Source organism: Bos mutus, chromosome 11 (genome assembly GCF_027580195.1).
Source record: "Bos mutus isolate GX-2022 chromosome 11, NWIPB_WYAK_1.1, whole genome shotgun sequence".
Taxonomy (NCBI): domain Eukaryota; kingdom Metazoa; phylum Chordata; class Mammalia; order Artiodactyla; family Bovidae; genus Bos; species Bos mutus.
The window spans coordinates 58,042,940-58,069,966 of NC_091627.1; the positions used below are offsets into that span (position 1 = coordinate 58,042,940).

Sequence of the window (27,027 nt, forward strand, 5' to 3'; positions counted from 1 at the left end):
GGTCCCACAGTGGTCAGCTGAACATGGGCTCTGCCTCTGAGCTAAGTAGCGGAAATAGTAACTCAGACTCAATGTGTCTAAGCTTCCTCTCACATCTCCCTACTTTCTAAGCGCGCACACCCAGCCACCCAGACACCCCTATGCTTCTCAAGCGGCAGATCTTGGGGACAAATTAGGACGTTAGTGTGATTGTGTCCATAAAGATTGAAATCCTGAACTAAGACAGTGACAGCAGTAGAATGACCATTTGTTGGGCCTGCTCTCTCCCCCTATGTTTCTGACTAATAGTTACTCTTCTGTGTTTAGTTCACTTCTGCTTGAAGCCTTCCCTGGGTCCCTAAGTATTGACTAATTTGGTGAGTGAGGTAAAATCAACATACCTTGGTAATACTTAATGTTTACAGTAAAAGAAGTTATCAGGGGTGGAAGGTTTCCATCTTTACAAACTAGGTGTACTGTGGAACCTTCAACCAAGATTGAGAGGAAAGTATGAAGGATGGTTTTAGCAAGGGAAGAATAGTAAGTTCAGCTTGAAATTAGGGAATTTAGTTCAACTAAATTCACTGGGGAAAGTGAAGACTTTTAATCCAATAGGCTTTAGTTCTTCAATATAGGATTCTTCAAATACAGACTAAATATTTATAATTAGGAGCTTTTAAATTCTCTGCCCCAACTTAGGAGATCTCTAAGTAATCTTGTTTTGGTGACTAGAGAGGTAAAGTTAGATTCCTTAAAGAGACATTCATGTTAAAATGATAGGTAGTATCTAATGCATTAAGCATGAATATTATGGTGTGTTAATCAAATACTATGGTGTGCTGTCTTACTCTGTTGTGCTTTCCCATTGACCTGTTTGCACTGACTTTAACCATCTTATTTTCTAGTGTTTAATGCCTGAGTACTTTGAACCTCAGATTGAAGAAATAAGTGAGGCTGCTCTGCAGGAACGAATCAAGCTCAAAAAAGTCAAAGCTTCTGTGGACATATTTGATCAGCTTTTGCAAGCAGGTGACTAAGTTCATTGGAAGCCCCCACGTTCATGTGAAGCTCCCCCGGGAATGTGGGCGTGGAAGTAGGCCACGGTTGTGCGCGTGATCTAGATAGTTGTGAGTACGAGTTACAAGTGCTGTGCTACTCCCTCTGCTTAGTAGCTGTTTTTATATTTTTTATAGTGTAAGAAGTCATATTTCAAGTTCTGCTTTAGTGTCATTTTGAAATCGTGGGTAGGATAGCGTTGTCCTTGCTGGTGTGTTGTCCTCTTGTGTAGACAGAGAAGTCTTACAGCCATTCTTCCTTAGCTTCTGTTTTTAATATGAGGTCTGTTCATACTGTAGTCACATTTCTTATATTCTTTAAGTATGTTTGAGAGGCATAAAACAGACTAGAAAGAAATATTTAAAAAGGAAAGAACACTAAGCTGCAGGGTCAGAAGCTTGGGTAGGGTCTGGCACTAATTAGCACTGTAGCCTTGAAAAACTCAATTCCTTTAATCCTCTTCTCAAATCCTGTGCCTTTCTGAATTTGATGTGGATGAAGCTCTAGGGATGTAGGTGGCAGGGCGTGTAAGCTACCATGAGATGAGAATATACCTATAGTAGCATGGAAGGTGGAGAAGGCAATGGCATCCCACTCCAGTACTCTTGCCTGGAAAATCCCATGGACAGAGGAGCCTGGTAGGCCGCAGTCCATGGGGTTGCTAAGAGTTGGACATGACTGAGGGACTTCACTTTCCCTTTTCACTTTCATGCATTGGAGAAGGAAATGGCAACCCACTCCAGTGTTCTTGCCTGGAGAATCCCAGGGATGGGGGAGCCTGATGGGCTGCCGTCTATGGGGTCGCACAGAGTTGGACACGACTGAAGCAACGCAGCAGCAGCAGCAGCATGGAAGGTAGCAGCATTGCTTAAGTTTCGGAATCTGGTGTGCTGGTCAGTGGTTTAGGATAAAAATCAGCCGAACATACAAGAGATAGAAACTGGACTGAATCACTCAGTATAGTCTTGAATATGGCAAGAAACATTTTCAGAAAACTTTTAAGAATTTTGGTGTGTAGCCTGTTAAAGCATCAGGTGTACAAATGAATTGCTGATGCAGATTGTCATTTAGGGAGGCTTTTGCCTCTGCTTGTTGAATATGATAAACATCATTATGTTAAAACTTGTCTTCCTCTGTTTTACACACTGGGATAGGTGCAAGCAGCTGTCCAGTGAACCTTACTGAAGACAGGGTCAGAGCCGTAACACTCAGCTCATTCAGAGTAACGGAATGAGTCAACATACTAGGAGAGGAAGTATAGAACATTTTAATATCAACTCCTAATAAGTGCCAAGCACTTTGTAGGCATTTAATTCTATAACACCTTATGAGTTGGTGTGCTTGTAGTCATTTATAGAGGAAACTGACTGACTGCAAATAATTTTCAGGGTCATACAGCTTTGAGATGCTATGAGGCAATCAGGTTACACTCCATTGCCTGTTTCCCCTCCACTCTGCCGTTTTGTCTTTTCTAAAGGCTTTTAAGTTTCCTGATGGGCATTTGTATTATCAATATTATTTTCTTAAAAAAAAAAATGCAGCTACTTTCTTTTTAAAGCACTAAATTATATTTCATACTTCTTCCTGTTCCCTTTTCTCCCTCTTGATAAGTGTCAAGATGGGAACATAATGTTTGGAGCAGTAATTTTTTAAAGGCTGCTATCTCTAGGCATGTATTTCAGCGAGGGCCTGGATCCAAGCGGAACAGTTCCAATTGCGTATGTGAAGATGTAACTGGGCCCTGGGGGACTACATGGCAGTCATTTCCAGAGCATTCATTTCAGAGATGATAGGTAGAACTATGAGAGAGTTTCTGTGGGGATATGAGTACAGAGAATAAATGAGCCCAGGGTCGAACTTGACTCTGGTATTTTATCTCTTCTGTCAGACAGCACTGTCAGGGATTGTGTGCTGGTTGCATCACTCCAGATGTTTAAGCTGATGTGGGGTGCAGCTCGTCCTTGGAGAATGGAATCCAATAGGCTTTAGTTCTTTGATGTTTCAAAGTTTCTCTCCCCCACCCTTTTTTTCCCCCACCCATAGGAACCACTGTATCTCTGGAAACAACTAACAGTCTCTTGGATTTGTTGTGTTACTATGGAAACCAAGAACCCTCCACTAATTATAATTTCCAACAACATGAACAAACAGAAGAGTTGGTAATGATTTTTTTAAGTTTCTTTTGGTAGTAATTCTTTCTCATTTTAAGGTGAGTTCTTGTGCCTTATGTTAGGGTAGAGATTTGTGCTGAGGTGTGATAGAGCACAGTATGTATGTAGCCTGGACAAAAGGTGATGTGGAGGAAGAGATGGGTTTTAACAATTGTTTTACCCTGGTTCCCTCCTTAAAAGTATTTTGACCTTGCCTGCCACATGCAGAAACCAGTGACCAGAAGTGTTTGGATGGGCCCCTTTGTTGTTGTTCCTCAGAGTGACAGTATGTTGTGTATGGGACAGAGGGGAAAACCCCTGGCCCCAGCCCTCTTGAAAATTCATGCATACGTAGGCAGAGAGAAATGAGCATACTCTCGAAATTAATATTTCTTAATAAACAGTGGGTCTCCTTCTTACCTTCTACCGAATCTTTATTTGCTTTGCTTTTCTGAAATTTCCTCTGCCTTAACTGGTTCTGAGTAGTATAACTCTGAGAATGCTTTCCGTTGTCGTATTCTGTTTTATGTCTGTTGGTGGCGGCTCATTTCAGGAAGAGGCTGAAGAGGGAGATAACATGAAGTCTAAGAAGAAGGCTGGTCATCAGCTTGGAGTTACTTGGAGGTATGTTACAGGATAATTAGAACTTTTATGGATCCGTACGGTTGTGAAATGTTCTTCATCACCCCCTGAAGAAGATACAACCCTGTAGTATTCTAAAATGCAGTTTGTTCTCTGTGTGCAGTGTAAATGTCACAGTTGGTTTTCATATGTGTTTGGACCATTTTTTATTAAATCTTTACCTCCAACCAGGTAGAGGTACAGGACTGGTGTTGATTTCTTTTTTTTCCCCCACCTAACTCCATGTAACCATCCCGGTATGGTTCTTCTGGTAGTTTCATTAGTAGTCCTACCTTGCAGTATACCTCTAATTCTAAAAAGGTTCAGAATTTTTAAAAGTATGTTAGAATACACATATGCCAGAGCGTAGTTCTAAATTAAGACTGCTGGCTAACAGAGATATTCACTACCGAACAAAAGATAAATACCATTTATGTAATGATTCAGAATTCAAATTAACTGAGTAAAACTAAAAGAAAGGTATTTTGTAAGGGTGTCTGGAAAAGGAAAGCTACTATTAATATCAAAATGAATGGAATAAAAAATTAAACTTCTTCAGTAGATACTAATAATTTCTTATAGTGATTAAGAGCAGCGACTTGAGAGTACCATCTGGGCCCAAATCCAGGCTCTATTTTCCAAGATGTGGTGGTAACAGAGAAAATGAAGGTGCAGCATGATTTGTATAACATAGCACATTGACTGACTGAAAGAGCCAGATGATATAAGCTCGAATAGGACAGTGGGTTGCAGGGCACCACATGTCTGTGGTTGCCTCTGGTTAATTATATCCAGTTGAAAGAGGGTGGGGGAACTTGACTGTGTACCCTGCTGTGCAGTTTGCTTTCTGTTTACAATGCTGAGTACATATTACACCTTTCAAGTCCTGGTTCTGCCACTTATCCAGTAAATTTTTGGACAACTTAAGGTCTTTGAGCCTCAGTTTTTCCCATTTTTAAAATGATGGTAACCAGATCTCCTTCTCTGGGTGGGAAGAATTACTTGAAATTATATGCAGAAAATGCCTGGAACATTGCAAGTACTCCACGTGGTAGCTGTTACTGGTTTTATCTGTTCCTGCTGGTTCACGTTTACTCTTGTATGTAGAGCCAGAAACCACGCTGAGAGAATCTTTGCTCTGATGCCTGAGAAAAATGCACATTCTTACTGCACAATGATTCGAGGAATGGTGAAGGTAACATTTGTTCTGGGTAGTTTTATGTTTGGGTCTTTAATTTCTACTGAGTCGGGGTTTCTCAGCCTCAGAACCCTTCACAGCTGGGCCACATAGTTTGTTGTCATTGGGGGTTTCCAGAGCCTTGAAGGATGTTTGGGAACTGCCTCTACCCGCTTCATGCCAGTGATTCATCCTCCCATCCCCCAATTGTGACAGTGTAATTCTCATAGTTCTTTTTTCATTAAAATAAGATACAGTTATTGAAAAAAAAGTATTAGGAAAGTTTTTAAAAATTGAAATCACTGGGTTGAAGTAACAGGAATAGAAACTGTATTATACCACACTGCTCATGTAAAAAGGAAAAACACTATCCATTCTGGTCTATCCTTTTACTTCTGAGAACAGTAGATAATGCAAATATTTATAAAAGACAACTTTTACGGTGTTTAATTTTCATCCTTTCCCTCTTCCAGCACCGAGCTCATACACAGGCATTAAGCATGTACACTGAACTATTAAACAACAGACTCCGTGGTGAGTTGTGTTTGGAGAATTCACCTCTGTCCTTCCTTTCCTTCTCTTGGCTGGGCGTGTGTGCGTGCTCAGTCATGTCCCAGCTCTGCCGTGGACGTAGCTTGCCAAGCTCCTCTGTCCATGGGATTTCCCAGGAAAGAATACTGAAATTGGTTGCCATTTCCATCTCCAGGGGATCTTCCCAACCCAGGGATTGAACCTGCATCTCCTGCATTGGCTGGTGGATTCTTTGCCTCTGCATTCTTACCTATGCATCATTATATCAGGAGTCTATAAAATCACAGGATTTTACCTTAATGATTCGCTCATTCTTAATCTTCTCCTGTGATGTTGGTGATTGAAGCGAGAGGCCAGAGCCAGAGAGAAGAGTGGTTTTCTAGTTGTGGGACTCATGTGCATGACAACTTGGCCTTCAATCACCAACCCCAAATTTTGTTAAAGTAGTTTTCTTCTTTTATAGCTGATGTGCACACCTTCAATTCATTGATTGAAGCAACAGCATTGGTGGTGAATGCGAAATTTGAAGAAAAGTGGAATAATATATTGGTAAGGAGGAACCCTCACTTTGGCTACAAATAGGCCAAAATATCCTTTGCTGGGACTCCTGAAATGCAGGAGACACAAGTTCAATCCCTGGGTTGGGAAGATCTCCTGGAGAAGGAAATGGCAACCCACTCTAGTATTCTTGCCTGGGAAATGCTATGAACAGGGGAGTCTGGTGGGCTACAGTCCATGGGGTTGCAAGAGTTGTACATGACTCACCTACTACACCACCACCAACCACCATCCTTTGCTCGGAGTGCATGGGGTGGAGAGAGCATTCACTGAGCATGTTTGTGGTGGTCACTGCACTGGGCTCTCCACTTGCAGTGGTCTGTTCACACCCTTCTAGCAACCCTTAGTTTAAGTAGCTGTATCTGACATGTGACCCAAGCATACAGCTAGAGTCCAGGAAGACCAGTTTGCTTATTATATTCATTTATTTCCTTATAATCGTGTGTTTTTTTTTTTTCATTAAAACATTTATTGAAAAAATTACTAGGAAAGTTATTAAAAATTGAAATCACAGGAACGAAGTAACTGGAATAGAAACCACACTATACCATTCATTGTTGTCCAGTCACTCAGTTGTGTCCAACTCGTTGTGGCCTCATGTACTGTGGCCCGCCATGCTCCTCTGCCCATGGGATTCTCCAGGGCAGAATACTAGAGTGGGTTGCTGTTTCCTTCTCCAGGGGATCTTCCCGACCCAGGGATCAAATCCACGTGTCCTTCATTGGCAGCTGGTTTCCTTACCACTGAGCCACCAGGGAAGTGCATACCATACCATACTGCTCACGTAGAAAGGAAAAAACCAATCTGTTCTAGTCTCTTCTTTTGCTTCAGTCTTAGACCCATTAGGCCGCTAAAGACAGTTGGACACGGACATCACATGGGGGTTAGGGTGACTATTGAAAGGGCCTTCTCTTAGGGGCACTAGATAATTCTTAAATGGGGGGCTTATTTATTAATCTGCTTTAAACATTGGCAGACAGCCCAATTCTTTTAGTTCTGTTTATTGGACAAATTAACCAGGCATTAAAAAAAATAATATTGCTTTTGATTCAACTAGGACCTGCTGAAACAAATGGTTGCACAGAACGTGAAGCCCAATCTACAGACTTTTAACACTATTCTCAAATGTCTCCGAAGATTTTATGCATTTGGAAAATTGCCAGCCTTACAGACCTTCCGGGAAATGAAAGCCATCGGGATAGGTGAGGGGTGTCCTCATGTCCCCGACTGAAGGCAGTGCTGACCTGAGCCTTCAGGTCCAGGTGATCCAAAAAGAGACTAAACTTTTCTGTGCTGTTTACATAATATGGTAGGAATTTCCTTTCCACCATTAAGCACACTTTTTAATTATGTATATTTAGTATAATGGGAGCTCTTCTTTATCATCTTTTTCTGTTTATAGCAAATTATACTCTTAGGATTTTAGATACTTTTTAATGGATTTTTTGATTCCTGAGAGAATTGTTCACTTACGGTTGGCTGGTTTTAAAATCTCGTGACATTTTCTGGCATAATTAAGTATTTGAACCCAATTGTATGCTAGTATGTTGTATATTTTTCAGTATTTATGTTATTGAATCAGTTCACTTCAGTATCCTTTAGTGTTCTTAAATGAAACTCACAAGAGTATTGACTGTAATGTTTTAGTGATAGGTATCTGGACTTTCTAAGAGGAATTTGATCTCTATGACACCTTTCCACCTTTACATTAATTATATCAGCTGGGAAATGTCTTTGTTCAGAGGAACGGAATGCATCTTCTATTTATGTAACACCACTCATGTTTTTATTCACTATACCTCAGTAAGCTATATTTTGTATAGCTGTGTTTGACATTTCTTTTTTTTTTCTTTTTTCTATGTACCTGGTAACATAAGAACCCTCACTTGCAACATATCATCATATTATTCAGCTGTTTTATCAACATGGTATGTATATCATTATGTTATTTATGTAGAGATTAGGCTAACTTCACTGCTAATGAATTAAGATCGGATAGTTCACAGAATAGCATTGTCTTCAGCCCAAGCAAAAAGTTACTGTTGAGGGTAGTATCATCTTTTTGTCATGTAAAACTTAAGTCGGAGTGGAGGAAGGTCATTAAATGTACTAATGGGCAGTGTATGGTTTTGGCCAGAAGGTACTTGAGTTTGGAATTCCTTTTGCCCTCCAGAACTGTGCTGTCCAATACAGTAGCTACTTAGCCACACATGGCTATTTAATTAAATTCCTTCATAGCTTTAGTGCTCAGTAGCCACTTGTGACTGCTGACTGCATCGTCAGTGATGCAATTATAGAACATTTCCATCTTTGCAGGAAGCTGTTGGATAGTCCTGCTCCACAGTAAACCTTGACATTTTGAAGCCTCATAGGAGAACTTCAAGGCTCCATTTGTTACCTAATTTTAGGTCAGCTGTGCTCTATTGAATGGATTTTGGAGCAAGGCACACCTGAGTTGAAATTTCATCTCTACCATTTACCAGATGTGTGGGAAGGGACTGGCTATCTTACCTGAGTGAAGCCATCACGATGTAATGATGAAATGAATTATGTGTAGTGTCCTGTTCATGCTTGGGAGGCATGTAGTAAGCACTGTAGGTTCTTAGCCATTTGCCCCAACATGAGAAACAACCCTAGGTTTAGAAATGACAGTTCCAGTCTTTCTCTCCTGTAATGGGCTTTTTGTGTGAAAACAACAGAAAATCTTTATTTTGGAAGGGTAGTTTTGCAAAATTCACATTGTCACACATAGGGAAGTAAGAGCAGTTAAATCACTTTATCTTGAAAACAGGTGAACCGTTTCCACATTAATTTTGTCATTTAAAATTTTACTAAACTTTGGTGGTATTGTACTGCTACTGCTAAGTCACTTTAGTCGTGTCCGACTCTGTGCGACCCCGTAGACGGCAGTCCACCAGGCTCCCCCGTCCCTGGGATTCTCCAGGCAAGAACTCTGGAGTGGGTTGCCATTGCCTTCTCCATTGCGTGAAAGTGAAAGTGAAGTTGCTCAGTCATGTCCTACTCTTAGTGACCCCATGGACTGCAGCCCACCAGGCGCCTCCGCCCGTGGGATTTTCCAGGCAAGAGTAGGTATTGTACTAAAACTAAGTAATTCTCACCCTAAAGCCTATTCCACTACAACATCACACATCACCTTGGCTAACTAAAGTCACTGGTGTTTATGCTTCCTAAGTAACACCCAGGGTCATAGGGGCAGGAGTGTCAGTGTGTCTTAGGGATATAAATTGATTGTCTGTAATAATAATTGCTAGGAATTTACCCAAAGGAAAAAGCCTAAAATAATGAAGAGATGATACATATAAAATAGTTTATTAGGACAGTAGAATAATTAGAACTGTAACAAATGCAAACATCCTTGAGGAACTTCAAAAGTACATCTGTGCTGTCACCGAAACTATATTATCACTTGCAGGTGGATAGGTGGGGAAGGGAATGGAAATAAATAATGTGAAATGTTTAACTGGAAATGTCATAGATGCATTTTGATTCTCCAGTTTTCTGTTTCTTGGCTCTCATCCTGGTTATATTTAAAAGGGGCACAAATGTTTATTAGCAAAAAACGTGTTTGTTTTCTAAGTAGGCAGGCTTGGCGAGGGTGTCCGTCTGTCTCCCATTTCAGTGCACGTCCGCCTTGTGAGGAGACTAGGAAGGAGGGGCTGAGTCTGTTGGGAGCGCTGTAGCTGACCAGGCCTTGGGGAGAGCGGCACTCAGCAGAGGGTGCGCTCACTCCTCTCACAGGGATATGCCTGGCCAGCTCCACGGCTTGGGTGGAGGAATGAGAAAGGTGGCCCTAGGACTAGTTCTGCCTACCCCATGGTTGTGCAGGAAGTGGGCTCCTGAGAAAACCCAGTTGCCTTCTTTTTCTGCAGAAAGCCCTTCAAAAGGATCCTCCCTCATCATCTATGATATCATGGATGAAATAACGGGAAAGACGTTTTCTCCAAAGGACCCTGATGACGGTACGTGCAGAAATTGCTGCCGTAAGACAGACAGCCTCTTTTCCTGACTGCCAGGTTATCGAGCCTTATGATGAGGATGGGGTTTGATTTAGTTCGGTCATCTTTGGGTGATTATTCTGAGAAAGCAGATTGTCAGTGGATTATGCTGTGTGTTATTTCTCCTGTGTTTTCATTCATTTAGGTTTGTCCTACACCTTACCACTTTTGTTGGCAGGATTTTTAATTAATGTTACTGACGTGAAAACATACTTTATGCATAGTAACCAAGGCTCTTCTGAACTTTGATTTTTCAGATATGTTTTTTCAGTCAGCCATGAGGGTTGTAAGTACCATTTCTTGCTTAAAACTTTTTTTTTTCTTTTATCCATTTCCTAAATTCGTCATTGGTGGTTGGGAGGACTCTCCGTGATTCTTTCTCTTCCTTACTCTTAACTTGTTTTCATGTCATTAGTCCTAATTTTTTATTCCTCTAAAATCTCTACAAAATCAAAGCATTCCCACCCTGTGCTGATTGTGTTTGTTGTCTTTTTTCATACCTTTCTTCAGATAAGCTTTCAGAGTATTTCATATTTGCCTGTTGGTAACTTATTAGATTGATGGTTATGTCTAATTTTGTTTTTTCAGCTTATCATGCTAATCATAGGGAAAATGTTCAAGCAGTTTCAGAATGAATTTAGCAGTCTTATTCCCTGAGGATAATTGCTTTACAACTTAGTGTGTGTCTTTCCAGCTTCTTTCCTCTGGGTATTCAGACATGCATGTCCACACTCATTTCCATGGTATCTTGTTTGTTGTTGGCAGTATAGTATTTCATAGATGGGAATGACTTCTTGTTGGGTGGGTGTTGGAGTTATTTCATGGGGATTTTTGCCAGTATAGTGATGCTAGAGATAGCACTCCATCTGTCTTATGCATGGCATCCCGAGTGTTTTTGTCTAATACTAAATACAGGTGAATACTAATTACTAGATGAACATTATTTTGTTTTAAATTTCACTGAACTTGGTGATTTGAACCCACCCCCAATTTCTTATAATTCATTTGCTGTCAGTCAGTAAAACGTTAAATCAGTATACGTGTTTCCCCAGGTATCTACTTTCCTGCTTCATATAGTGAGCCACCTTTGGCTGATAAGGATCACTGAGTGATGGTTATTTACTACTTCTACATTTTCAGTGCTCTTCTCTCAGAGATCTAGAACTTGCTTACCAGGTCCATGGCCTTTTAAACACTGGAGACAACCGGAAATTCATTGGCCCCGATCCTCGCCGTAATTTTTATTAGTAAGTGTATTGGAAATGTATCCCTTGCATTAACGGAACACCTGTATGCAACCAATAGTCAGTTCTGCAGGTGGGAGACTTGGCACTCTTACTGTAGGTCGCATGATCCTGACTTTACCAATACGAGTTATTTGAACACTTGTGAGATTCAGTGGTCAAACTGATTTGTCAGACTGAGGAGTCCACTGTGTATGTTTTAAGCTATTTGTAACTTTAAATCCATGTATCTTTTCCTTCTGCTGTTCTGTACTTATTCTCTCAGTCCTCTCAGACTTTTTGCGACCCCACGGACTGTAGCTCACAGGGCTCCTCTGTCCATGAGGATTCTCCAGGCCAAATACTGGAATGGGTTGCCATGCCCTCCTCCAGGGGATCTGTGCAACCTAGGGATTGAACCCAGGTCTCCTGCATTGCAGGCAGATTCTTTACCCTCTGAGCCACCAGGGAATCCCAAGAATACTAGAGTAGGTAGCCTAACCCTTCTCAAGGGGATCTTGCCAATCCAGGAGTCGAAATGGGGTTTCCAGCATTACAGGCAGATTCTTTACCAGCTGAGCTACCCAGGAAGCCACACCATCCTATTTTATATTTTTGAATTCATAGCAGAGTGAATCCCTAAAGATTTCATCTTAGCCTCTTTTGTTTTTAAAGATGTTGGAGCCCAAAGAGACTCCTTACATGGGTTTGCTTTTAGGCAGATAAAAACAAGAACGTAAGAAGGCAGCCTGTTCATAGGTGTGTGGTGGTTCTCTTCCACGTGTCCAAATCCTCTCCTCACATTGAACACTTGTTGAGTAGTGTCCTCACTCCTCTCCACCACCAGCTGAGAGTGTATGGAGGTGGCATCAGTGACCAGTTGAAGATAAGGAAGTGTCAAACTGGAAAGTCCAGAAAACACAGTTAGCAGCACCTCCTGGGGCATGCACTGACCTGTGTCACTTGAAATTGTAACTTATAAATTGTCTTTAAGTTCTGTGTAATATGTCATTATATGGCTGTGCTGTAATGTAATCATTCCCCTACTAGGTAGGGATTTTAGACTAAACATGTTTTCTTTCTCCATCACAGTTCCAAGTTCTTTAGTTTGCTTTGTCTAATGGAACAAATTGATGTCACCTTGAAGTGGTATAAGGACCTGATACCTTCGGTAAGTGATTCATGACTTAACATTTATCATTGTAGACGTTTGTGGGTGTCTTTGCTGAGTAATACTTAAAAATGTATTTGTATTTTTCTTAACCAGGTCTTCTTTCCCCATTCCCAAACATTAATAGATCTTCTCCAAGCATTGGACTTAGCCAATCGACTAGAAATGATTCCTCAGATCTGGAAAGGTCAGTTTCAGTTTGTGTGTCCCGACCCACCTTACTCTTGTCTTATATTTTGATTCACAAGCGTGTTAATGTGGTTAGGGAAGAAAGCTTCCATTTTTTAACTAAATTAAACTCTGTGGTTGAGGTCTCCTTCAGGGTGACCTGCTCGTGTTTCATGTTGGATTGCATGAGTAACAGTGGGGTGGAAAGGACTTCAGTTGGTTCCTTTGTGACCAGAAAAGGCTGAGTTTTGTGCACTTGTGTTAGTTACATGGGTCACCCGAAATCTCAACCTGCAAAGCCTGTGCCATTCATTCACTGGACTGTGATGCATCTCTGTGCTTCAGTAGCTAACAGTGATATTGGTGACAGTGTGGTTCCTAAGGAACAGCCGTGACTGTGTGTGTGTGTTATGCGTGTAAACTGACTGCAGAAGATGCTGTAGCTCACCCACTAGGTGACTGTGATTGTAAAATCCGTTCCTGTTTGCCTCAAGTTGACATGAGACACTGAGACCATAGCCCTGCCGTCCTGCCTTACAAGACTGCTCTGGTGATAATGTACAAGGACCATTGACAATTCCCATGTGCTATAAAACCATGGGGAGCAGGAGTCTGCTTGAGTGTGGCCCACATGCTGTTAACAGTTGCCCGGGAGCCAGTTACTGGCGCTGGCTTTCACTACTCTCTTGTCCTTTTCCTACGGTGAATCATGCTAGTTTCTAGAATCCTGGCATACATGTCGGCAATGAATTTTCTTATTTTCTTCTCCCTTCCCCCACCCCCTGCCCCAATATGGATGACTGCTGACAGTGGACAAAGGTCAGAGAATGTTGGTTTTACATGGTGGTGATCACGTCTCACTCTGTTCCTTTTTGTTTTAAGATAGTAAAGAATATGGTCATACTTTTCGCAGTGACCTAAAAGAAGAGATTCTGATGCTCATGGCAAGGGATCAGCACCCACCAGAGGTAGGCTTGTTTTGCTTTCATTGTTAGATATACACTAGCCAGCGTATCCTCTAATACTGAGCACCTGGGGAGGGTGATTCCCATGGTTTCATCTACTGTGCAGAATTCTGCCACCTAAACCCAGATTTAAATCTACACATCTGACTTCCCTGGCAGTCCAGTGGTTAAGACTCCGCACTTCCATAAGGGGGGGGCCAAGTTAAGATATTGGATGTGTGTGGTGTGGCTGAAAAGATAAAAAAGATACATCTCAACATACCCAACCAATTAGAATACCCTTCCTTCCTTTTTCTTTCCTTTTTATGTCTAAAGAGAAAACCCATGGTTGGATTTGAAATACATGGCTAAACAAATTATCACATCAATGTCGGGTGCTTTGCCTTTTTTTGTCGTTGTTAATATGTATTACTATGTGCTGTACATGCGATGTGTTCAAATGGTAAGATGCAATGCTCAAAAATTTTAATGGTCCTGTGGAGTCTCCTGTTCTTAAATTGTCATAAAACTAGCGAGGCAGTTCTGCTGACTCTCGGGGCCTCTCAGCTGCAGGCGGCATTTGCTGACTGTGCTGCAGACATCAAATCGACTTACGAAAGCCAAGATGCTAGACAGACTGCTTCAGAGTGGCCAGCCAATTCTCTGAACTACATAGCCATCCTCTTCTTAAGGGCTGGGAGAACCCAGGAAGCCTGGTGAGTACACAAAACACCACACGTGTAACGAAGCATCTCTAATATGGCTGTGTGATGTGTGGTTTCTCAGGAGACAAACGAGTTTCTGCACAATGAGGTGTTTTTTGGTTTGGTTTTGTTTTTTTTTATTTTTTGGTTATGCTGGGTCTTCACTGCTGCACCCGCTTTTCTCTAGTTGCAGAAAGTGGGGCTCCTCTCTGGTTGTGGTGCACAGGCTTCTCATGGTGCTGGCTTCTTGTTGTGGAGCGTGGGCTCTAGGGCTTCAGTAGTTGTGGCTTCTGGGCTCGCGCACATAAGTTCAGTAGTTGTGATGCACGGGCTTAGTTGTTCCATGGCATGTGGAATCTTCCCACACCAGGGATCAAACCCATGGCTCCTGCATTGGCAGGCAGATTCTTTACCACTGAGCCACCAGGGAAGCCCTGTAATGAGTTTTCTATGGGAACGTCCAAATACTAACCAAAAAGCAAACTTGGGGAAGAAGAATCAATGTGCGTGTGTAAGAAAGGGTGTGGTTCAGTGGGCTCAGTCTCTTTATTTTCATTTTCTGTATCTCTAGTCACCTACATAGAACACAATGACCAGAGAATCTTAATTTTCAAAGTGTTTTGGGCATTGATATCTCATTTATGGATGGTTTCCCCACACCCACAGCCCCGGCTTAAAATGTGGGCTGTATACTGGAACTTGAGAAAAGTGACATTTACCAGTATTGACTAAACGTAACCTTGACTAGAACCCATCATTGGTTTGTGCCACTGTATTCTATTTCTGTGTGTTCCTGTTGGCAGTTCATTCTCATACTCATTTCTAGTGTTTAATTGTGAATGAAGACCTTATGCATATTCATTTTTCCAAAAGCAGAGAAGTCAACAAAGGAGCACTTGGTTGGGGTGGTCATGGTTGCGTGGGTCCACTGTATGTTATTTTGGATGTAAATGTTAGTTCTTAGGGCCAGTGAGGGGGTAGTTGTGTATGGTTGTTTCCAAGAGACGACCTTATGTTGAACATAAGACTGTCAGTCCAGGGTGTGGGTGTTTGCTCTCTCTAGGAAAAGCTGGTGGAGGCTTTGCTACCTCAACTGGTCTTGACTGGTGGTGAATCACACAACCTGCTGCACAGCTGCTGACCCGTGATGCTTGGAGTCGTAGACTCGGGCAGGTTGACACATGTTGTGAATCAGGCTGTGATGATTGGCGCAGGGGTACGGACCTCAGCTGATGATGGGAGCTGAGTGTATGTGCTTCTCCTTCGTCCTGCATGTGGCAGGATGCTGGTGAGCACTTACATGAGACTTGTGCCTTAATCTGAGCCTGCTCTTCATAACATCAGCTTAAGACACATTGGACTCACACACAGGATCACAAAAGAGAGAAGAGATTGTACAGTATCTGCCTCCCTCCCTTCCCTCTGCCCACGTGATACATTCCCTCCCTGGGGGGACTGAAGTGATCCTCTAGAGGAGGGTGAACCCCAGCAATTCTCAACGCTCGTAACAAACCACATTTGCCTGTGCAGTGTGTAATGTCCACACATGAAGTTGGAGAAGAGGGTTGAGGCACCTGGAGTGATTCTTAAGTAGAGACGAGGCTGGGAGCTGGTAGAGCTTACAGATGTACGTCTCCAAGAGCTTCCCCTGTAGGTGGAAGGAGGACACTTAGTGTCTGCATCTGGGAGAATAGCTCTGGTCACTTGATTGCCATCTGTTCTATTACTGTTCCTAATCTCTTTCCTATCTCATCTTGAACAGGAAAATGCTGGGGCTTTTCAGGAAACATAATAAGATCCCCAGGTAAGTTCAAGTTAACAGGCCTTCCTTCATACATCCTAGATTAGTCATGTGGGTTTCACTCTTATGGGGTGGGGGGCAGTGTGGAATTTCTCTCAGTGGTGGCAATTGGGCACTTTTCTGTTAGGCAAGCAAATAGACAACCACTCCCACCATCTAAGGCATCCTGCGGCAAGTGCAGTTTTTTACTCTGTGCTCAGTGATCACAACATGTTGTTAATACACTGGATAGGTCCACATGAAGGCATGCTGAATCATGTTGAAGATGGTAACTTTGATGAAGATGTTGAGGATGAAGGCGTGTTCAATTAACAGTGTTCAATTAACAGTGTTCATTATCTCATTTGCCCTTTAAACTTCATGTAACTGTCTCCAAAGCTGCTGATCTTTGTAAGATACTAGATTCTGTATGTAAATCTGTGAGGGGTGTAGTTGGCAGATGTTGACATTTTGCCTTTTACAGGAATGAGTTGCTGAATGAGTTTATGGATAGTGCCAAAGCATCCAGCAGCCCTTCCCAGGCCGTTGAGGTTGTTAAGCTGGCAAATTCCTTCAGCTTGCCTATTTGTGAGGGCCTCACCCAGAGGTTAACTGCTGACTTCACCCTCAGCCAAGAACAGAAGTAAGTGGGCTCTTGGGCTCTGTGTCATCATCATGAAGAAAAGTTAAGAGATGGAGCAGCCCATCTATCTGCCCATTCACGTGTCTGTAGCTTTCTACCCCTGAGTTCCCTTTACACAAAGTCAGGATGTGTTGATTTAATGATACTTTTTGTCATACGAGTCAGGGAGGCCTATCCGTTGACTTACTGGATCTTGTCCTGTGTTGCTGTAGTGCAGCTGTAGAGACCCCCAGCCAAGCCTGAGTTTCAGTGTGACCCTCCTATTTATTTTTCTTACAGGGAAGCCCTGGGAGACCTAACTGCACTGACCAGTGACAGCGAGAGTGACAGTGATAGCGATACCAGCAAAGACAAATAAAATAAAAAGTGGGTGAATCCGGAGCATCTGTGACCAAGCATAGCTGTGCTGACACTGGATTCCTGAGATGTTAATATCTGTAATATGAAGAAAACAGGGTACAAATTTGGTGAACCTTGAAATATAGTTGATACACACTGGCTTATTTAGGTTCACTTCCTCGGCTGAGCCACCTGTGTGAGGGTTACCCTGTGAACAGAAGCAGCGCCACTGTTCTCACCTCTGTGCACACACTGTGAGGTGTGCAGCTCGTTTGAGCACACCTGCAGCAGGCGTCTTGTCAGCTGACGTCAGCGCCATTTGCCCTCCCCTGCTGTGGACTGTACCCTTTGTTGGCTGATGCTGTGACGATGGCACTTCCTCCAATTCACAGAAAGAATCTAAAGGAAGATTTTGTGCAGTTTCATCACATTGATACTGGGTCAGTAGTATCCCAAGTTCAGGCATCTGAGAACTGAACAATCACAGGGCTTTAGGCTGCACAGCTGGGAAGATGAAAGCTGTAAATAAATATTGTAACTAGGGTATGCACGTGTGCGTTTGCCTTCTTTCTGCACGCCCCCGTCTCCCAGTAGGCTTGGGGCTTACACAAGTGTGTCCTCTTTCTCTGAGCGTGCTGGCACCTTCTTCAAGTATGCTGTGCTTCCAGTGATCTGAATGAAGGCTTGTGAAAAGAGGACTGAAGTGTTTCCTTGACATGATTGCCTGTTGCTGGTAATCAAATCATCATGTAAGTGTACCTGGTCATGATGCAAAGCTGTTTTACTGCTGGTAACAGGACCTGCTATGAGACAGCAGTCATTAGTGTGGACGGGTGACGCGAGGTTTATGGAGTCATTTCGATCTTAGTGGTGGAGTGGCAGTATACCAGAGAAATGGGCTTATTTCTTTGAGATAAGGCAGTGTGCTAGAGCAAGGGATGCTGAAATGAAAGGTACGCAAAGGAGGGTGGGAGGTGCTGAAGGAGTCTCCAGCCTGGCCCAGGAAGGAGACTTACCTGTTAAAGAATGCTGTCTAGCTGACCTGCACAACCATGGGCTTTACAAAAGATTTTAGAAAGGTCAAACCCAAGAACAGTTTTATCGAGCTCAAAAAGACTTGAGGGACTTCCCTGGTGGTAGAGTGATTAAAAATCCACCTGCCAATTCAGAGGACATGGGTTTGATCCCTGGTCCAGGAAGATTCCACATGTGGCTGAGCCACTAAGCCTGTGCACCACATACTGGGCCTGGGAGCTGGAGCTAGAGAGTAGCTGCTGCTATCCACAACTAGAGAAGACCCTCCAGCAGCAACGAAGAACTAGCACGCCCAAAATTCACCCCAACCCAGGCCAAAACAAGTCTACCGGATTCCCAAATCAAAGGACATTAGATGCCATGCAGACTTGAATGTAACAGTCATTAGCTGGTATCAGTTCAGTTGCTCATTTGTGTTCAACTCTGCAGCATGCCATAGACTGTAGCACACCAGGTTTCCCTGTCCATCACCAATTCCCAGAGTTTACCCAAATTGATGTCCACTGAGTCGGTGATGCCATCCAACCATCTCATCCTCTGTACCCTTCTCCAGCCTTCAATCTTTCCCAGCATCAGAGTCTTTTTAGACGAGTCAGCTCTTTGCATCAGGTGGCCAAACTACTGGAGTTTCAGCTTCAACATCAGTTCTTCCAATGAACACCCACGACTGATCTCCTTTAGGATGGACTGGTTGGGTCTCCTTGCAGTCCAAGGGACTCTCAAGAGTCTTCTCCCAACATGACAGTTCAAAAGCATCAATTCTTCAGTGCTCAGCCTTCTTCACAGTCCAACTCTCACATCCATACATGAGCACTGGAAAAACCATAGCCTTGACTAGACGGACCTTTGTTAGCAAAGTAATGTCTCTGCTTTTCAATATGCTGTCTAGGTTGGTCATAACTTTCCTGCCAAGGAGTAAGCATCTTTTAATTTCATGGCTGCAGTCACCATCTGCAGTGATTTTGGAGCCCAGAAAGATAAATTCTGACACTGTTTCCACTGTTTCTCCATCTATTTGCCATGAAGTGATGGGGCCAGATGCCATGATCTTAGTTTTCTGAATGTTGAGCTTTAAGCCAACTTTTTCACTCTCCTCTTTCATAAAAAGGCTCTTTAGTTCTTCACTTTCTGCCATAAGGGTGGTGTCATCTGCCTATCTGAGGTTATTGATATTTCTCCCGGCAATCTTGATCCCAGCTTGTGCTTCATCTAGCCCAGCGTTTCTCATGATGTACTCTGCATATAAGTTAAATAAATGATGCAAAAGTAGATGTTGTTCTGGAACTCTTGCTTTTTCGATGATCCAGCTGATGTTGGCAACTTGATATCTGATTCCTCTGCCTTTTCTAAATCCAGCTTGAAAATCTGGAAGTTCATGGTTCACATACTGTTGAAGCCTGGCCTGGGGAATTTTGAGCATTACTTCACTAGTGTGTGAGATAAGTGCAACTGTGCAGTAGATTGAGCATTCTTTGGCACTGCCTTTGGAATTGGAATGAAAACTGACCTCTTCCAGTCCTGTGGCCACTGAATTTTCCAGATTTGCTGGCATATTGAGTGTAGCACCTTCATAGCATCATCTTTTACAATTTGAAATAGCTCAACTGGAATTCCATCACCTCCACTAGCTTTTTTCATAGTGATGCTTCCTAAGGCCCACTTGACTTCACATTCCAGGATGTCTGGCTCTAGGTGAGTGATCACACCATTGTGGTTATGTGGGTCCTAAAGATCTTTTTTGTATAGTTTTTCTCTGTATTCCTGCCACCTCTTCTTAATATTTTCTGCTGCTGTTAGGTCCATACCATTTCTGTCCTTAATTGTGCCCATCTTTGCATGAAATGTTCCCTTGGTATCTCTGATTTTCTTGAAGAGATCTCTAGTCTTTCCCATTCTATTGTTTTCCTCTATTTCTTTGCACTGATCACTGAGGAAGGCTTTATTTCTCCTCACTATTCTTTGGAACTTTGTATTCACATGCTTGTATCTTTCCTTTTCTCCTTTGCCTTTTGCTTCTCAGCTATTTGTAAGGCCTCATCAGACCACCATTTTGCCTTTTTGCATTTCTTTTTCTTGATGATGGTCTTGATCACTGCATCCTGTACAATGTCATGAACCTCTGTCCATTGTTCTTCACACACTCTATCAGATCTAATCCCTTGAATCTATTTGTCACTTCCACTGTATATTGATTTAGGTCAAACCTGAATGGTCTCATGGTTTTCCCTACTTTCTTCAATTTAAGTCTGAATTTGGCAATAAGGAAGAGTTCATCATCTGAGCCACAGTCAGTTCCTGGTCTTTTTTTGTTTTGTTTTTTTGCTGACTGTATAAAGCTGCTCCATCTCCGGCTGCAAAGAATATAATCAATCTGATTTCGGTATTAACCATCTGGTGATATCCATGTGTAGAGTCTTCTCTTGTGTTGTTGGAAGAGGGTGTTTGCTATGACCAGTGCATTCTCTTGGCAAAACTCTTAGCCTTTGACCTGCTTCATTTTGTACCCAAGGCCAAATTTGCCTGTTACTCCAGGTATTTCTTGACTTCTTTTGCATTGCAGTCCCCTATAATGAAAAGGACATCTTTTTTGGGTGTTAGTTCTAGAAGGTCTTGTAGGTCTTCATAGAACTGTTCGACTTCAACTTCTTCAGCATTACTGGTCAGGGCACAGATTACTGTGGATTACTGTTATATTGAATGGTTTTCCTTGGAAACGAACAGAGAACATTCTGTCATTTTTGAGATTGCATCCAAGTACTGAATTTTGGACTCTTTTGTTGACTATGAGGGCTACTCCATTTCTTCCTGCCCACAATAGTAGATATAATGGTCATCTGAGTTAAATTCACCCATTCCAGTCCATTTTAGTTTACTGATTCCTAAAATGTCATGTTCACTCTTGCCATCTCTTGTTTGACCACTTCCAATTTGCCTTGATTCATGGACCTAACGCTCCAGGTTCCTATGCAATATTGCTCTTTACAGCATCGGACTTTACTTCCATCACCCATCACATCCACAACTGGGTGTTGTTTTTGCTTTGGCTCCCTTTTCATTCTTTCTGGAGTTATTTCTCCATTCTTCTCCAGTGGCATATTGGGCCCCTACCAACCTGGGGAGTTCATCTTTCAGTGTCATACCTTTTTGCCTTTTCATACTGTTCATTTAACAATCATCAGCTGGTATACTCCTGCAGAAATATATAATCAATTGTCTCCTTTTTTCATGATTTCCAGGTATGTTGCTCAGATTAAAATGCTCCTTCAATAATCGGTTTATGAACAGATGCCTCCACAAAATTATGATTTTGGAAAAAAATGTTGACAGTAATTTCATGAAATGAAAAATAAAAGATAAAACATTTGTTAATGCTTACCCACTAGGAAATTGTTCTAGTCCTCAGAGAAGCAAGGTAAGCAAGTTCTCTGGGTTTTACAGCAATCCAGTTTAAATCCCTTTAAGATTCCAGGCTCACCACCCCATGTCATTTGGAGAGATTCACAGTCCACACACCAAATAGGAGCAAGGGCAGCTATTAGGGTGTCAGAACTCAGAGCCAGGAACGCATCTGAGGGCTGTGGCATTAATTTGTGGGTAGAGAAGAGACCAACATTTCTCTAATGCCACAGACCAGAACAGAGTGCATCACAAGTAGAAAAGAGGGACTTCCCCGGTAGTCCAGTAGCTAAGATGCCACGTTCCCAATGCAAAGAGCCCGGATTCGATCCTGGGTCAGGAAATAAGATCCCATGTGCCCCAACTAAGAGTTTGCATGACACAATTAAAGATCCCACGTGTCACAACCAAGACCTGGTGCAGCCAAATAAACGATGCTAACAATAAAAAAGGAGTGGTTCCAGAAACTGTTTCAGGTACACATGCACATAAGGGTGTGTGTGAATGTACTGCGCCCCAGTGTGAAACACAGTTTTTCCCTGTGGTAGCAATCAAAGTTTGGGTTACACACTATTTCTAGTGCCTTCAAATCACTGGAATAATATATTTCCAATTACAAATATAGTGCCATTTTGGCTTATCTATATAACCCAACTCACAGCCTAGAAACAGCACCCAGGAATTCCTACTTCTGCTGTTGCTGCTGCTTAAGGAAATTTTCTATATACACAACAAACCAGAAATGGTACTTTCTGAAACGGGATAAGCTACTCAGTTTTCATCTTTTTATTTTATTCAGTTTGCTCCAAGGGCAAAATCAATAGTAATAGTGATCACAAACATTATTTTGACTGGCTCATGAGCCTGATCAGTAAAACCTGAAAAACAGAAAATGTTACACAAGTTGCAAATAAAATACTCCTGGAGTTGACTGACATGATAGCAAGTGGAAATAATATAAATGCAACAGGTGTTAACATTTGGAACAGTACTTGTAACCTTCTCACTTCTAGACAATTCTAAGACCCTGTTGCAAACCCTTCAGGTATTACTGCCGATTTCCTCTGATATAGAACATGACTTTACGGGACTCTTCCTAGGCCTTCCTGCTGTTGCACTTGAGTGGTCCCTATCCCCACAGCACTGGCATATGCTGTCAGGATCTCCACTATCTGCCTGGTTTCCAGGGTCACGCGGGCTTCCTTCAGCCAGCCCTGGGCTGCTCGTCTGGACTCCCCCTTCAGCTGATTGACGAACTTTGCTGCCAGCTCCAGGTCGCCGTGCTCAAGGCAATAGGAGGCGTATGACAGGAGCGTAAATGTATCTGCATCCTCGGGGCAGAGCTCTGCTGGCGGCTTCAACTGCTGAGGGGGGAACAGGAGCAGGGACTGTAAGTAGGAGAGGAAGTACTGGTATAAGCTATTTCTGGTCTCATCGATCATGGCTACCCTGCGGGCCAGTTTCTGGACGGCATAGAAACGGACTCTAAGGGTCTCTTCACTGTACACCCCACGGGTCAGGGACTCTGGAGGGAGGGCTGCGGTTAGCGCCTGGGCAAATTCACTATCAGAGCAGCTGGCTCGGATGGCCTCAACCGCACTGCCCAGGGGAACTGTGGGCAGGTCTGCAGACGCCGTCTTCATGCGGTACCTCAGGGCCTCCACTGAGAGCCAGAGCTGGTGCACTTTTCGGGCCTCCTCCTCAGCAACTGCATGACCTACAAAAAAAGACAGACTGTTTTCCCCACTTGACTACAAGTCCTTCTCATACATGCAGAGAACTGACACACCTCAATAAGCTGAGTCCACAAAAGGGGAAGATGGGGCTGGACAGAGCCTCTGCCTCGCCCATCCCACCACTTGCTTCTGGTGCAGTCTTTCCTAGCCAGCCTCTTCACATGAGGCCACCAGGCACGATATACTTGGCTGAGGACTTGGTGGTGGGGGGCGGTTTTTGTACACAAATTTTCATCACAACTTTATTTGTAATCACTGGAAACAACCCAATGTCCATCAGTGGTTGAGGACTCGTTTTGACTACAACCCTGGAGGGAGTAGGGCAGATGGATATACACAGGTGAGTCTCCCTTCCCTCTCCCTGTGACATCTGGGACAGTGGATGGTATCTAATTCAGATATGTTTATCTCCAGAAATGTTTTGAGAAAGAGACGTCCCTCTTAATCTAGGCTAAGACTTCTACTAAGGCCATCAGAAACTTCCTGCAAAGGAATGGAAGGCTACTGGATCCTGAAATTTTATGAGTACTCAGTTTGTTCTACTAAACTGACAAAAAAAAGGTTCCATCACACCCCAAAGAAACCCATTTCATTAATAACACCTTCACTGTCAGGACATTTCCCTCTCAGTGCGGCCCATGGAGGCCTCAGTATAACTACTGTCCATCTGGTGCGTGGAACAGCAAATCACCCCCAGCTAACCCTGTGACAGCAAGGCTGGACATGGGTCAGCAGAGCCTTGAGGGTGAGCATGCCACAACACTGACCTTTTCTCCACTTGGTGTGTGGGACACAACCAAAGTGTATAGGGTAAAATGCCATGTAAATGGTGACCTCATGCTGGTCACATAATGAGTATAACTGCAAGGTATTTTAGGTTTAAGTTTTAGATTCCTTAAGTTTGAGGCTTCCCTGATGGCTCAGATGGTAAAGAATTTGCCTGCAATGTGGGAATCCTGAGTTCAATCCCTGGGTCAGGAAGATCCCCTGGAGGAGGGCATGGCAACCCACTCTAGTATTCTTGCCAGAGAGTCCGTGAACAGATGAGTCTGGTAGGCTACAGGCCATGGGGTCACAAAGAACTGGACATGACCCAGTGACCAACACTTTAAGTTCCCTCTCACAGCACTGTAATCCAAACTTAACCAAATCTGATGCTAATTTTCTAAGAAATGAATACAACTTATTAGAGTGATTTTGGCATCTTCATTCCCTAATGTCAATGCAGGTACACCATTATCCTCATAACGAGAATTTACTCTAAGAAGTAGGGCTGAATGAAGTCAGCTGTAAGAGGTTCCACGTGCTTACTCTGAACAGCCTGCTCGATTCCTCTCAGTCTGGCATAGGCAGTGTTTATATCCAGAGTAAAGTTGTCAACCTGCTCCTGGCTGAGCCGACGAAACTGTAATTCTTGTTCAGCAAGTTTCTCAGACAGGTCCTGAAAGTATAAATAGTTGACAAAAAAAGTGATGCTACCTCCATGTATGTCACTTATTGGGTCACTAAGTCTTCCAACAACTGCTATGTTCAAAAGCAAAGACGGCCTTTATCTCAAAACAGGTGTCATGAAACTCCTACATTGTGTGTCAAGTTTCAAAAATTTCTTAAAATTTATATCTGATGTTTAATTTTAATCTTCTACAAATTTACTGGTGGAACCTAATATTAAGAGGAGGAAGACCAGAAGGAAGAAGTCTATTAAAATGAGAAAATGACAACTTTAGAAAATAAGGTAACTATATAGCCACCCATATTTACATTCGATTCAGTATCTTCTTCTTTGAGTTCATTTTTTTCTCAGAAAAATACACAACAAATAGAATTTGAAGTAATATACCTTTTCCTATCAGCATAAATTTCAATTTTCCAGAAGCTTTCCTTAATTAGAAAACCTCATTCCCTTCTTGTGAGACAAGATAATAAGTTAATGTATTATAAACGGCCTGAGTAGAAACTCATTATGAAAGGTATCCTCATGATTTGCTGTATTTCCAAACTTCACCTCTCTCGGATGTTTCCTCAGATATAAAAATCTGAGAACTACTACGTAATCCACAGAGTTTGTGGAGATAAAGCAGGAAATACATGTCTCAAGTATCACTACCTGCATACCTGAAATCCCTGTACCAACACTCCTTAAAGCTCTGAAGTCTCCAAATGACTAGAACATAGATATAAAACACTTATCTGATCAGTAACACACAGGTACACCTTAATGTAAGAAGGAGCAGATTTGCAAATATACAAAAGCCCACCACTTCACCCACCCACCCCCAACCAGGACTTCCCTGGTGGTCCAGTGGTTAAGAATCTGCCTTGCAATGCTGGGCACTAGGGTTTGATCCCTGGTCAGGGAATTAAGATCCCACATGCTGAGGAGCAACTAAATCTGCTCGCCGCAACTACTGATTCTGCGCACCACAACTAGAGTCTGTGAGCCTCACAAAGATCCCACATGCTTCAACTAAGACCCAACGCAGCGAAATCAATGAATATTTACATGACAAAAAAGCTCCCCCTTCCCCTGCACTCCACGATGGGTACCATTAGAAACTTTGCTCCATGCTTCCACACCTCATATGAAAGGACGTGGAGACATTAGATGAAAGCAGAGACTATTTATAACATAAATGGGAAAAGAAGGTTGAAGAGGAGACAATGCTTTACAACAGGTCCTCACCTGCTCAAACTCATACTTCAGTTCCTGCTCTTGGACCCTAAGGACGTCTCGTAAGTGATCAGTGTGGGCAGCAGCCTGCCGGCGAAGCTGGGTTCTCATTTCATTCTCCATGGCGTCTCTGACTTCCTCTACCTGTGAAGCCAAGCACAGTAATGAGGAGTTCTCAAATCTGCACAAATGCTTAAGCAAATGAGAAAGACCAGAAACCACGATGATGGCAACTTCTTGGTCTGGAACCCCTATGATTGGCCGTGAATGTGAACACACTCTATACTTCGAATGCTAATATGAATCAGAAAGCTAAGTGTGAAAAAGCGACTCATATAAGGTCACACAGCTATGTCATATGGCTATAGCAAAATCAGATTCAAACAGGGGCTTCTTTGATCCCTCCCTCAAACTTGGGTTTCTTCCATATCACCAGGCTGTCTCCGAAACAAACACTGTCATTTCCTGAATCACAAACTCCCCTGGGAATTAAGAAATCTAAGCTCATAGAAAAAACAACTATAAAGATTTGAGATCAAACACAGCTTCACTGCAACTATGTGTGTGCCCTCAGCAAAATTATTCATCTTCTGTCTCCATTTTCTCCTCTGTGAATAATAATGCCTACCATGCAGAAGTGTTAAGAAAATTAACAAATATCTGGCAGTTATTGAACACAATCTCTCTCAACAAAGAAAGCTGCTCTGAAACTGCTGATTTTCATATGAATTTAGATTCACACAGGCCAAATCAAGGCAAAATTGGAAAGTCTATCAAGTCTGGCTTAATAATAGACATGGATCATGCTACAAATTACTTAACACTAATTACCTGGAATTCATAACTTTTCTCAGAAACAATACAGTTAATAAATGAATCCATTCAGTCAATCGATAAATATTTATGAAGTACCAGTCCTGTGCCAGGTACTGCCCACTATAAGCGTGAATGAAATGGTGCTCAAGGTAGACAAACTTCTCGCACTATTGCCAAGGTATATATTTCAAGAGAGGAATGAGTGACATCTCAGACTGTGATACTTGTTAAGAAAATAAATAGGGCAATAGATGAAAAAGTAATACAGAGGCTCTACTTTAGAGGGAAGGGAACAGGAATGGGCTGTTGTTGG

General features: G+C 42.6%; 2 protein-coding genes and 1 non-coding gene across 10 annotated transcripts in view; 2 read left to right on the forward strand and 1 right to left on the reverse strand.

The window, feature by feature from the left end:
- Positions 1–17,606, forward strand: part of PTCD3 (pentatricopeptide repeat domain 3) — a 31,106-nt gene extending 13,500 nt beyond the window's left edge. The window contains exons 7-24 of one of the 2 annotated variants that reach the window (XM_005900355.3): positions 885–1,008; positions 3,079–3,194; positions 3,739–3,809; positions 4,914–5,001; positions 5,457–5,517; positions 5,978–6,063; positions 7,130–7,274; positions 7,950–8,000; positions 9,963–10,052; positions 10,346–10,374; positions 11,229–11,335; positions 12,404–12,482; positions 12,579–12,669; positions 13,533–13,618; positions 14,162–14,310; positions 16,061–16,102; positions 16,563–16,721; positions 17,001–17,606. In XM_005900355.3, coding sequence (XP_005900417.2) covers positions 885–1,008; positions 3,079–3,194; positions 3,739–3,809; positions 4,914–5,001; positions 5,457–5,517; positions 5,978–6,063; positions 7,130–7,274; positions 7,950–8,000; positions 9,963–10,052; positions 10,346–10,374; positions 11,229–11,335; positions 12,404–12,482; positions 12,579–12,669; positions 13,533–13,618; positions 14,162–14,310; positions 16,061–16,102; positions 16,563–16,721; positions 17,001–17,079 — 1,653 coding nt within the window. In that variant the 3' untranslated portion in view covers positions 17,080–17,606. Of the gene's footprint in view, positions 1–884; positions 1,009–3,078; positions 3,195–3,738; positions 3,810–4,913; positions 5,002–5,456; positions 5,518–5,977; positions 6,064–7,129; positions 7,275–7,949; positions 8,001–9,962; positions 10,053–10,345; positions 10,375–11,228; positions 11,336–12,403; positions 12,483–12,578; positions 12,670–13,532; positions 13,619–14,127; positions 14,311–16,060; positions 16,103–16,562; positions 16,722–17,000 lie in introns of those variants that run through there. The other variant, XM_070379434.1, reaches the window with a different exon arrangement.
- On the forward strand, positions 15,491–15,626 carry LOC138990060 (small nucleolar RNA SNORD94). Its single transcript, XR_011466234.1, has one exon. It is a non-coding gene; the product is annotated as a small nucleolar RNA SNORD94 (small nucleolar RNA).
- A 4,656-nt stretch (positions 17,607–22,262) lies between the features above and the next one.
- Positions 22,263–27,027, reverse strand: part of IMMT (inner membrane mitochondrial protein) — a 41,733-nt gene continuing 36,968 nt past the window's right edge. For all 7 annotated transcript variants that reach the window (XM_070379436.1, XM_005900358.3, XM_070379435.1 and 4 more), the window contains 3 exons: positions 25,911–26,042; positions 24,539–24,668; positions 22,263–23,208 (listed from right to left, as the gene is read on the reverse strand). In XM_070379436.1, coding sequence (XP_070235537.1) covers positions 22,574–23,208; positions 24,539–24,668; positions 25,911–26,042 — 897 coding nt within the window. In that variant the 3' untranslated portion in view covers positions 22,263–22,573. The remainder of the gene's footprint in view (positions 23,209–24,538; positions 24,669–25,910; positions 26,043–27,027) is intronic.